The sequence below is a fragment of the Takifugu flavidus genome, chromosome 9, assembly GCF_003711565.1.
Source record: "Takifugu flavidus isolate HTHZ2018 chromosome 9, ASM371156v2, whole genome shotgun sequence".
In the NCBI taxonomy this organism is placed as follows: domain Eukaryota; kingdom Metazoa; phylum Chordata; class Actinopteri; order Tetraodontiformes; family Tetraodontidae; genus Takifugu; species Takifugu flavidus.
The window spans coordinates 10,449,742-10,462,744 of record NC_079528.1 but is presented as its reverse complement, the minus strand read 5'-3'; the positions used below and the strand labels follow the sequence as shown (position 1 = coordinate 10,462,744).

Here is a 13,003-nt window from a genome sequence, read left to right as displayed (position 1 = left end):
CCTTCCTTGACCGTGGTCTCTCACCCAGCCTCCTAATGCTCCTTTGAGAACTCTTTTGGTCACCGTCCTTTTCTGCTTCACTTTAGCCTCGATCGCTTTTGTTTTGTCTTCATCTGTGTGATCGACTGCCCCACCTTCCTACCTCCATCCATCCTATCCTCTTTTAACATCTGCTCCTATTCATGCTGCTGACAGTGTTTCTGAAGGCAAGTAAGACAAAAGCATAACACGAATTGAAGAGTAAACGAGATTAAATGCTGTGTGCTATCAGGTTCTAATTATGCGTAATTAAGTGCTCCCTTTTTTTCTGCACGACAGGAAATTAGCAAATTAATTTCCTCATTGGTCATGCATCAGGAAAGATGGAATTTATTTAACCCACATTGACTTCTTTTACAAGAATGGGTATGAGTTTTCATTTGAACAAAACAGAAACTGGATGTTAGAGGAGTAAAGTGCGTTAGTGCACGTGTGCGTGCGTCTGCTGAGTGGCCCCTGGGGCATTGTCCATCTAGGTGTCCTTCTTGGCCCCTCTCCCAACTGAAAATAAGTGGTGATCTTGGTGTCATTGCAAAAGTGGATGGCTCACCTTGTGTTTCAATTGACCTCAGTTGATTTAGCAAAGGATGCATGTGTGTCTGTTCCCGTTACATAAGGAGACAGACGCAATGCATGTGCGAACGCTAAAGAATGACAAAGCATGGAATTGTTGCTGATGCAGTAAGGTTTCAGTAATTTAATCCTGGAGCAGAGAGTGGGAAGGAAAACATGCCTCTTCTCTTCTCCTTTCTTCTCTTCTCTTCTCCTCTCCCCCGTTCCTTGCTCTGACCTCTGCTTCTCAGTATGCCTACTCTTCACTATTTGTACCAGCTGATTGTGTCTCTTTGTACTCAATTAGAAAATGGGTACCTGCAGACACATTGATCTGTGTTCCCAAGGATATTTTTCAACACATACACACACAAACACGCATTCGCACACAAACACATGCAAACACACATTCACACACACACACAAAGAGAGAGAGAGAGAGAGAGAGAGAGAGAGGAGAGAGAGAGAGAAATGGAAATACCCATGGAAACACGTGATCATTTCTGTTCTGTGTTTGCGCTGCAGAGAAACATCCATCTTATCACGCGCTGCACTTCTGCACAATCCATCTAATGCTTTAATCCTGCCTCTATTTCTCAATTCATCCCCAGGTGTCAGGACAATACATGATATTCGGTGTGTGTGTGTGTGTGTGTGTGTGTGTGTGTCTATGAATGCACATCTCTGTCAAGTTACATCCAGGAGTGCTGCGGGCACCTGGTGAGGCTATGTATTCTTGTGGTATGTTTTGAAAAACAGTGAATAGCTACAGTCAAGAGGAGGTTATCGTGAGGAGTGCTGCAACCAAATGAGAGATGGGAAAAGTGGGGAAAACCCGGAGGAAAGTGCAGAGAAGAGGGCGCGGTAAATGGCACAGCTGGGAGTGTGACTGGAATGCTCAACATTGAAGTATTTGAATAAAGAATTCTAATAATCAATTTGAGCTGAATTTTTAAGGGGGTTGTTGTTGCTGTTGTACTCTTTGTCTTTTAAAATTGCCCCATTACAATATATGGGATGCTATAATGTGTGGCAGTTTTGCTGTCCCTGAAATATTTCCCGTGTTCAGTTGACTGTTTAGAGTATTTAAATGAGGGCTGTCAAAGTTAATGCTTTAATGCTCTGTCTTAATTTAAAAATGAATTATATGTAAATTATATTAATTGCATCAATTGTGCTTCAGTGTTTAGCCCATTGGGAATCTCGTAGGGATAATTAACTTTTCAGAATGACTTTAAACTTCATCGTAAATGAGTTCTAAAAGAAGAAATGGCAAAATCCATGCTTTTCTTATGCATTGCTCATCTTATTTTGGCCAGGGACACAGAATGACATTGATCACTCCCACCACTGTAGCACCGAACCCCGCGTCTATCTCATGGATTTAACTAGCTGTGGAGGGAATCAAAATCCCATTTTATAGCATTTATGAGTGCAAACTGGATGGTCTGCAGGTGTACTTCCAGATATACATTATTGCATTATCAAGCCACATTGTAAGTACACCTGGTAATGCATTATTAATGAGTCTAAATTAAAAGAATAAATGGAAGGCAAATGAAGGGGTATTGTGGGGAAGGTGGTGGAGGAAGCAACAAAATCACAGACTGCATCTGTGTCCTGTTTTACTAGTCTCTTTATTGCCTCTGACTCAACAAGGCCAAAGCTCTATTTAGCTCTGTTTGTCAGACTCACTGTACATCTGAGAGGTTTGTCTTTTATTCTCATACATCTTTGTGAAGAAGAAACACGCTCAAGAAACACACTCAGATGTAAGACAATTGGTCTGGGGTGCATCAGAAAGGATTTGCTTTTTCTGTGGTTAAAAAAGCTTGAGGCCATACATCCTCGGAGAAGGCCACTTACACCAAAGTAGGCCAAAACAACCAAGGTCTCCCTGTCAACAGGATGAAATTGAAACCAGTTAACGTAGTTTTGGGAGTGTGTGGGTGTGTGGCCTTAATCCTCTAATACTGATCATCATCCTACACCAAAGAAGCAACGAGGGATGAGACGGGAAGACTGGGAGTGAGAGACTTGGAGCTGCATAAGTAACTCATTGTAGTAGAATGTAACAGATTCCAAATGTGCAACCAAACAAGTCAAACTGAAGAAACATTTGACTAAAACACTTGAGTCATTCAGTCCTAGGTCTGTAGGCATTAAGCATCTTGGTTACATTGTTATGTCCATACAGACATTTTTTAAATCCTGGTATAACATAGAAACATCCTTCTAAGGCTGTCTGAGGTATATTTTGGTTGTCCCTGACTCAGCCTCGTTGCTTCACACTGACCCCTTTTTACCCGCGCATTAATATCAGTGTGTCATTGCACATCACAGCAAAGTATATATTACCTCATCTGTAATTTAGTTTAATCACCTTAAGTTTCCTAGCCAGTCAGGGGAATGAGCAGGGTTTCTCCAGACAAGTCTCGCCTCCTGGAAGAGTTGACAGCAGGGATTCCTAAACAAACAGGCATTTACTGACACTCCAATCCTTAATCCTGTGTTGTCAGAACTATTACCCGCACTTACTTACTACTTAAGTGTCCTACTGATTTCATTTCCCAGCACTCTTAAGTGGAGAACGTGTGATGGAACACACACTGATGGGTAAAGAGCAAAGACAGAAAGAGATTAAAAAGGTGTAGTGTGCTGACAGTCTCTGGTGTCTCAGCACTCCAGCAAAGCTGAAGGATCCAAAAACACTCTTCATCACCTGGAAAACACTGATGTTTAAAGTCTTGTGTACAACAAAGCCAGTTGGAAACGTGACTGACGCCATCCGTGACTCAGATGGATTCCTATTGATATGCAGGGCAGCAGAATCACGCCTGCTTGCTTTGACCCGATAAGGCTGCCATCACATTAAGAGTCACTCTTTCCTCCTTAATAAGCCATTCATCATCTTTCATCGCTGTCCCATGATTTCCCCTGTCCTCCATCCCTATGGGAGGATCATTTGACCCTGGCAGACGTACAGGTGCATCATCCACATTACTTAAAAAAACTGTGAGCACAGCAGAAGGTGCGCTCTGCTGTTGGGGAGGGGGAAAAGCACTTACGAGGCACAAACCAAGACAATACTGATATGAGCTACACAGCATGTATGTGCCATTCTTCTCCTTCTCCTCTCTGCCCTCCTACATTGTCATTGTCTTTTCTCAACCCTATAAAATCACCGGTACTTTTGTTCTTTGCCATACCTTTGTTCACACATCTGAAATATAGTTTAATTATAGCACGTGCACATTGCTTGCACATGCATTGTTTTCTCCCCCTCACTGCTGAGAGAGAGAGCGTGCGTCCTCACCCAGGCTACACAGGGGAGGGGACTTAATATCTCATTTAAAGCAGCACTAACAAAATTGGCAGCATGTCTTTATCAGGTAAAGAGGGAGAATATTTATTTTGCTGCCAGCTGCATCTGTTGGTGAAATCAGGAGTGCTCGATGCTGCAGTTTGGAATGATTTATCTTCAAATTATGCTGACATCACATGCAAATGTGCATGTGTCTGTTATTGTAAACAACTTTCTTTTTTTTTTTGCATTTCCCTCTTGGGCATTTTGGCCCTAGTGTGAAATTACCTCCTCTTGCTTCTCCTCCCTGTGTTGTTCATTTTAACTGGACATGTTCTTCTTTGTGGGTGTGCGTTCCGTCACATTTGACATTTTATGATTCATCTATTCTCTCAACTGACAAAGGACAAGAATGCGAATTACAGGATGGTTAAGAAAGTGCAGATTGTGATTCTCCCTTTCTCCTGGTTTCATTCTTTCCTCATAATTGCCTTGGTGTAAACAACTTTGGAGTAATGGCATGCAGATGCATGCAGATTACTTTCAGGTAACATCACTTCTGGCCTGTTTTCTAGTTCTCCCCAGTTTTGCATGTGCTAGCATGTGTGAATACGGGTTGTTTTTAGATCTTGGTGTAAATCGTGGCTAAAATTAGCAAATGAAACGGGGGCTTCCTTTGATGTTTAAAGCAGCCATATACACTAAGATTCAAGATTCAAGATGTACTTTATTCATCCCCGTAGGGAAATTGAATTGTAGTAGCAGCCTAACATGGATTAATATAACTGTAGACTAGGTTTTGTATTTACAAAGTATAGAAACAAAATAAATAAATACAAATAAGATTAGAACGTTATAAGCATATATACAGCATATATTATAAGCATATACAGTATATACATAATATAATATATACATATTATAAGCATATATACATAAATATAGAATAAAATGTAAATAAAATTACAACATAAACATTACACAATTATTGTTGAGTAGGTTTGGGTGAATTATAGTCTGATGGCGGACGGCAGGAATGACTTCCTGTACCGTTCCTTAGAGCAGTGAGGCTGCAGGAGTCTGTTGCTGAAGCTGCTTCTCAGTTTGTCCGCTGTGTTATGGAGGGGGTGGGAGGGATTTTCCATGATTGTCCGCAATTTCAACACCATCCTGTCCCTCACCACCTCGTCCAAATTTGCAAGTCTACAGCCAACAACAGACCCTGCCTTTTTAATGAGTTTGTTAAGTCTGTTGGCATCCTTAGCTTTAATGCCTGCTCCCCAGCACACTGCAGCAAAGAAGATGGTGCTAGCCATGACAGACTGGTAGAACATGTGGAGCATCCTGCTGCAAACACTGAAGGACCTGAGTCTCCTGAGGAAGTAGAGTCTGCTCATGGCCTTCTTGTAGACAGCATCGGTGTTTGTGGACCACTCCAGTTTATTGTCCACTAAGCTTGAACAATCAAACTTTTTCAAGAGAGTCATGATCCTCTGCCTTCTTGCAGTCCAGAGTCGTGGCGTGCATGACGGCTATACTCAATCAAATGGATGATGGCCACTATATGACATATATAGAGACCTTTAATGGAACCTCTGATCTGGTGGTGAGTACAAACATGCGCACATCTCACTTTGATTATACAGAGACACATGGTCTTTTTCCCCATGTCCATTTTCTGCAGGATTTCCTGATGGAGTCATTCCTGCTTTTCAAGGACCTGATTGGTAAACATGTGTATCCCTCTGATTGGATGGCCATGATCATGGTACAGAACAGGTACCTTGCCACGACCTACAAAACCCATCAGCAGCTACACCTTGAATCATGATGAGGGCACGTTTTGAGCAACTGTTGATCTTCACATTGACTTTTGCATCCACACAAGCCCTCACGGGGATTTGGCGGAGACAGTAAAGCTGGGATCAGAACAGCAATGATGAAAATGACTGATGTGAAAAATGTGACTGTGTGAGAGAGCTGATGGTGTGAAAGGTGCAGCTCTTTCTTTACTGTGAGCTGGGGGCTACTGCTGTGTCAGAGGAAAAGACAGGTTGATAGGCAGTCTGAAGGCTGAGGTTAGGGGCAGATACAACAGTAGAAGGGGAAGAAAGAGAAGAAAAGCAGGAGGTGAGGTGGAGGGCAGCATAGTCTACTCTGAATAATGATGATGGATAGCTGTGAAATGGCAAGGCTAGGATCAGACTGAGTACTTAACTTTTAGAAGGCACAAGAGTCACAACAATAATATTGTTGCCCACTCTGTCAAGTTGCTGCCAGAGTTCCACCCTGAAATTGCTCTATAAAGCTGAATTAGTCCACAATTCCAGGTTTTAATTAAGTTCTAATTGCGGTTCAATTCATCTGTCTTCTTAGATGTGAATCAAAGATTTAGTTTGGATGACTTTACTCAAGGCGATACTTTTTTTGCCATTTCTCTCTTTATCAGAGTGTTTCTAAGGGCCATCAATACTTACGCAGAGACAATGAACCAAAAGTTCCTCAACAATGATGACTTTGAAGTGCAGGTACCTTTTTACGGGTGTCGATTTATATTATCTTATCTATTCTTCTGTGTTCTACCTCCTAACATATTTTTCCACATCTAGTTATGGAATAACTACTTCCACTTGGCAGTGGCATTTATTACCCAGGAGTCTCTGCAGCTTCAGAATTTCTCGCCAACAAAAAGGAACAAGATTCTGGCCAAGTAAGAGCAAGGCAGCATAATTTCATTAGTTAAACACCTTCTCTCTGTAGCTATAATTGTGATTTATATTGTTTTCTCGTTTACGAAGGAATTACGATTGTTCTCGACACTAGACACAAACACATCTATTGGATTAATTTTTTAAATTGTGCACTTGGTTTTTGTTATTTTACAGATATGGAGACATGAGAAGACTCATTGGCTTTGCTATACGTGATATTTGGTACAAACTAGGTAAAACGAAAAAAGCCCAACTGCTTCCCTCGACCATAAATACTGACTTTACTAGAACTAAAAGAATAGGATCCTGTACCCTGTGGTGATGTAGGTTTATCTTTTAGGCAGCCACAAGATCTGTTTTATTCCTGGCATGGTGGGTCCAATCCTGGAGATGACACTGATCCCTGAAGAGGAACTAAGAAGAGCCACCATCCCCATCTTCTTTGACATGATCATGTGTGAACATGCACACTCTGGAAACTTCCATAAGGTAGCAGAAATCTGTCCATACAGGCAGCAAAGAATAATCCTGCGGGTATTTTATGTGTATTTGTCCTGAATTATCCTCAAAAACCTTTGCACAGCTACATTTACACACAATAGGCAGTCACACGTTCTGCTTCCCGTGACACCGCATAGAAAAGGCTGAGATTATGGTCTCAGTGCTTGCATAATTCTTCCTCTTTTATATTCCCTCTCTATTCAGTTCATCACCTTTTGTTTCACCATCATCTTTTCTTTTTTACCCCTACTGCAGTTTGAGAATGAGATCATTCTGAAGCTGGACCACGAGGTGGAAGGGGGAGGAGGAGATGAGCGATACATGCAACTGCTGGAGACCATGTAGGCTCAAATTTCCAATAATTACAGATCATTTCTAAATGAAAATGTTCTGATACTGATACCTTTGCCATATCAGTGCTGTTATAGAGAAACACGTAGAGTCTTTAAGTGATTAACGTCTGCATGTTTGGGGGCCAGCCTGTTGGACTGTGCTGCTGAGAAGGCAGTCCTGAGGCCACAGGTGCAGCACTTTGTGGCCCTGGTGAAGGGACTCCTCATCCGTCTCCTGGATTACCGCACTGTGATGAGCGACGACAGCCGCAACAACAGGATGAGCTGTACGGTGAACCTTCTGGTACGTTAGGTTTGTTCTAATACCTGATCACTCTCCATTTCTGTTTTTTTCCTCAATGTTTTGCTTCATAGTCTGTGGCTTATCTTTGGTCAATCTTGTGTTAGTTCTGGGGCACCAGCCCAGTAATTCAGGTTTATAGAGGTATAGAAGTTTTAGAAAGGCAGACTCAGACATGCATCACGCACAACTGAAACGTCAATGAACCCACAACTGATTAAAAGCCCAAGTCGATGAAAAATAAATAGCTATAAAGACCTATCAGTCTTTTAATCCATAAACCAATGAAAGAGTTCTTTAAGCAACATCAATTTTATTGTTGACCGTCTCGTCAAGGTCTTTGTATTTCTTTCTATGTTTGAGTTCCGTGCTGATTGATCTCAAGGAAACAATTCATCCTTGTGTCGGTTGTCAGACTATTTACAGAGCTTTGCATCAGCTCTTTACTTTTCCCATATCCTTCCTCTATTGTGATCTCCTAATAAGATTCTCCCCCACGGTATTCTCAGGTTCAGTAACGGATCCCATCTCAACCCAAGCAACTGCCTTCGCAGCAGATTTGATTATGTACTTCTTCCTGTGAAGCCATCAGCTTTTTCATATATTGCTGTTGTTTTCATTTGAGTTCCCGTCCACGAGGTTTCATATTTATGGATATTGCTGATGTATTTCGGCGAATCGATTACTTGCAACTGGTTGTCAGTCCATTTCCTTGTCTTATTCTTTTCTCTGAGGAGGAGAAGGTGCTGGAAAAGGTGGCAAAAAGCATTAAGGATTTAGTTTGTGGCTGTTGCCCATTAGCTATTCTCTTTCATTTGTTTGGCCATCTTTGAGTTTAAAGAAAATTCTGCTGCAGGCAATTCTGCGCTGAACTATCTGTCTCTCCCCTAGGGCTGTCTTCACAAGCTCACACATGCACACGCACTTTTAGACACATTTAGACACAAAGATGCACCCACTCACAACATACTCAGGTTGAAGGAATGTTTGATAATATCACGCTAAAGGTGTGGCGTGCTATCACTTGGAACTCTGTCACTTGGGAGCTACGTGTTAAAGCTAATGTTGTGTGGTAGCTTTGGATGGAGTCTTTTTATAAAGTCAGATGAAAAAATGCAAATACAGACAAACACTAAGCTGTCCTAAAGTGCATTTATGCAAACAATGATGCATTTGACCTTTTAAAAAGCCAGCTGCGTGCGTGTGTGCATATTTGTGCATGTGCGTGTGTTTTAAAGGGTATTAGTTTGTTCTTGCCCTCTCTTGCATTCTTTTGCTATGTCACAAAACTTCATGAACTCCCACAGATTAACCTATACATGCCGTATGGACTGAAAAATAAGCAGTCAGTTTCACATGCATGTCAACATATGCACGCAAAGCTGTACTCTAAAACACACAGAGGGAGAGAAAGAAAATAGAGTGTCATTTACCAATATTCTTCTATTTATTTTGCAGAACTTCTACAAGGACATCAACCGGGAAGCGATGTACATCAGGTATTTACATACTGGATCTATTTTATTTCATATGGTCCCTGTATATGCAGTACGTACGTGCATTTGTGTTTCTGGGCGCGTCCACACATCTGTGTGGCTCCATAATCTGACAAGGGATTATAAGAGTTCCACTGAATTAATGTCAAAATCCATGGGCTCAGCTGTTAGTCTGACTGGGGGGGGGGGTGGAGAGAAAGAAAGGCAGAGATTGGTCTGAGGGAGGCATGGAGGAAGACAGGATGGGAGGACAGCAGGGGAGACCGGGGGTGCTGCTTAATAGATGTAATTAGTTATGTGTCTGTGTGGATATGAGCTCTACTCTTTAGTTGATCACTGGCCCCAGTTGGTCTGTGGAAAGTACAAGGTGATATTTGCTATGCTTGCTGATTAATGTGAGTGTTTTAAATAATATAATTAGACATTTAAGATCTAAGTATGTTATACATGTTATGTAATGAACCCGATTATCTTTCCAAAGACATATCTTAATCCCTGTAATGCTCTAGTGTTTGAAACTATGGCTGAAGTGGTGAATTACCCTGCACGTATGTGGTATTTTTAATCCCCAAAGTCAAAGTATTAGTAGAAATGCATTACAGCAGATGCATTACATCATTCCCCCATTACATACATTATCCATCTGATAGCAGCCCTTCTTATCACAAACCTTTTCATCTAGTACTCATTTGAAAAGCCATTTTAAGGAGCTGGTATCAAGGTTACTCTGACACGCAGACGCAGCCAAGGAGAATCCAGTCTGCACACAGACAGGAAGTTACCGTGATGCGGTGCTCCACAGCAGTCCTAATGTCATAGCTGCATGTAGAAAGATGGTGAGAGAGAGGGAAATAGGGCTGAATTGTTAAGGACACTGACAACAGTTACTGCTTAATTAAACATACCGCAGCTGAATAATTAATTGTTGCACAGGAAGCCCAGCCGTGAATCAAAAAGTATGATATTTTATTGTAGGTAACGATATTGTAAAAAGCAAAATCCCAAAGAGGAAAGCTTACTTTGTTTCTTGACTGACCAATCCTATGTGTAGATTATTGGTATCAGCCACTGCCACTTGGATTGTCATCAGCAAAGTCATGCCTACAACCACGCTGAAACGTATGAACACAAAGAGAATAGTGTATTAGAAAAGCAAAAATAGAGTTAGTTCACTAGCATGCACACTATGTTGCGAAGGTCAACATTTGATATTTTGAATTGCATTCATGAATGAAAGTATGTATGTATGTGTGTGTGTGTGTGTGTGTGTGTGTGTGTGTGTGTGTGTGTGTGCGTGCGTGCGTGCGTGCGTTTATGCATTTGAAATGGCCATGCTAAATGAACCAATAACAGCGTGTGTGATTAATTCATTTGCCTTATCAATTTGTCCCAACAGTGACATCTAGTGGAATGATATCTACTGTTTACACTTGACTCGTGTTTGTGCGCGTGCATTCGTGTGTGTGCGTGCATGGTCATTCAGGTACCTTTACAAGTTGAGAGACCTTCACCTCGAGGGCGAGAACTACACAGAGGCAGCCTACACGCTGCTTCTTCACTCCCGTCTGCTCAAGGTAGGACGCCTGCAACGCCAGTTTATCCTGACTCGACCCCGTGCACTTAACTGCTTAATGAGCTATATTTCTGCCATGGCTGACTGATATATGGTCGTTGTGACTCTGGCAGAGATATAAGCTCTAATGTGAGTTTATTGCTGTGCGATCATTTATGCAGGATGTGTGCAATTTCAAATTAGTGTGTCGAGGCATGTGACCTCTTCTGTCTTTTTAGCTCCATCATGAGACACTTCAAGGATCACAATACAAGACAATGAAGGCTCTCTCTCTCTCTCTCTCTCTCTCTCTCTCTCTCTCTCTCTCTCTCTCTCTCTCTATTAAAATTGTTATATGTCACAGCAGTTGAACCCTTAATAATCTTCATTAATCACTCGTGTCATTCCTGCCATGCTCATTTTAACACTGTGGTAAAAAGCAGGCTGTGTGTTTCAGCCTGGTTTTACCTGCTTTGCTATCTCCTTCTTACATTCACCAACAAATAGAACATTCCCATAATTCAGCTCTAGCTGACATTGTGCACCCATTGTTTTATTTTCATGTAATTAATTATGTAGGATTGAATGTTATCTCCTTCATAATGCGCGAACACTGTGCTATTTTGTGCATACGCTAATTCTGACTAATGTTGAGTTATTGCACCAAAACAATCGTCCCCTTTAAACGATGTGATGAATGAAGTTGCCGACGCAGTTTTTTTCTTTGTCGTTAGCCAGTCTGGATCTAATTTTTGCACCCTATTTTCTCCATTCTGTCTTCACATCAGTGGTTAGATGAGATGTGCGGCCCCCAGTTTGAGTTCCACGGATCCCAAACGCAGCGGCAGCTCAAAGAGACGCTTTACGACACCATTATTGACTACTTTGACAAGGGCAAGGTCAGCATGTTTTCCAGCACAACATTCTTCTTTTGGTTGTAAGCGTCGTGTATGCTTCGATAAAACTGGTACACACTGAACATCATATCAGTTCTGACAGTTTCATTGCTCTAAAGAAAATGCTGTCATCCTCTTCTAAAATAATGCAAACTAGAAATCGGCTTTAGTGTTTGAAACATTACTATTTTGACAGATTGTGTCCTAGCTTGTGGTTTGTTTTTACTCTCCATGAGCGCTTTTTGCTTCTGTAATGTGGTGACAGTCTATATCTTTGAAACCTTGAAACCCAATTCTCACAACACTCCCACCATGACAGCGGCGACTCTTTTATTAGCAGATGGTGCAGTGAAGGACACTCATCTCTCTTTTTTTGTCCTTCTGTCTAGATGTGGGAAGAGGCCATCACTCTGTGCAAGGAACTGGTGGAACAGTACGAAAATGAGATCTTTGACTACGAACTGCTCAGCAAAAAACTGGTAATGCTGGATTTTGTCAAGCCTTTTGCATTTATATTCTGACTTAATTATAATTGAATGGATGAACTAATATGTGCAATCTGTGGAAAAGCTTTAATCCGCTTCAAAAAAAAAAGTAGGTTAAAAGGCCTTGGTCTTATTATTTTCCTGTACATAAATATTGCTTTATTTGCATCATTGATCTAGATAATTTTTTTGTTCTTTCTTCTTCTTTTAAATCTTCTAGGGTTTAGGTGGGATTTATGTGAAAGTTACATCATTTAGGAATGTTTTTTGGCTGAATCGTTGTTAAACTTTGAAATGATATGTAACTAAATGAAAGGCTGTCATCGTCATAGACCTCCCTCCACAGGGTTTTATTTATCTGGCACCAAAGCAGAACTATATTTTTATTGCATAGGGCTGATTCAGCACCAAATTCTTCACCATGCCCTTTTCATTTTGTTCTTGGTTTTCCTTCCCCTCAGAAAATTGCATTTTGCCCCAATAATTCCAAGATCCCTCCTGCTTATATAGCATTTATATATGGTGAATTTATGCGGTAATAGAAACGCCAGCTTTTGCTCTTGGTAGCTGTGCATTTCATTTTTTTGAGGATACTTTGTCATGAGAAAGGAGTTGAGACTCTATCCAACACATCTAATGTCTCTGTCTGTACAGGAAAAGCAAGCAAAGTTCTATGAGAACATTATGAAGATCTTGAGGCCAAAGCCAGACTATTTTGCAGTGGGCTACTATGGACAAGGCTATCCTCCGTTCCTCAGGGTTTGTGTTTGCCATGTTTTTTCTGCGACTTTTCCGTTTCAAAGTGGAAAAAGTGTTTGAAAACGGGTCCCATCC

General features: G+C 41.3%; 1 protein-coding gene across 1 annotated transcript in view; it reads left to right on the top strand.

Moving 5' to 3' along the window:
* Positions 1 to 13,003, top strand: part of LOC130531158 (dedicator of cytokinesis protein 2-like) — a 61,674-nt gene that overhangs the window by 43,682 nt on the left and 4,989 nt on the right. Inside the window, exons 27-39 of the mRNA XM_057042977.1 lie at positions 5,403 to 5,501; positions 5,580 to 5,674; positions 6,345 to 6,423; positions 6,505 to 6,605; positions 6,781 to 6,839; positions 6,947 to 7,095; positions 7,363 to 7,448; positions 7,587 to 7,743; positions 9,199 to 9,239; positions 10,720 to 10,810; positions 11,577 to 11,687; positions 12,074 to 12,163; positions 12,824 to 12,928. Coding sequence (XP_056898957.1) covers positions 5,403 to 5,501; positions 5,580 to 5,674; positions 6,345 to 6,423; positions 6,505 to 6,605; positions 6,781 to 6,839; positions 6,947 to 7,095; positions 7,363 to 7,448; positions 7,587 to 7,743; positions 9,199 to 9,239; positions 10,720 to 10,810; positions 11,577 to 11,687; positions 12,074 to 12,163; positions 12,824 to 12,928 — 1,263 coding nt within the window. The remainder of the gene's footprint in view (positions 1 to 5,402; positions 5,502 to 5,579; positions 5,675 to 6,344; positions 6,424 to 6,504; positions 6,606 to 6,780; positions 6,840 to 6,946; positions 7,096 to 7,362; positions 7,449 to 7,586; positions 7,744 to 9,198; positions 9,240 to 10,719; positions 10,811 to 11,576; positions 11,688 to 12,073; positions 12,164 to 12,823; positions 12,929 to 13,003) is intronic.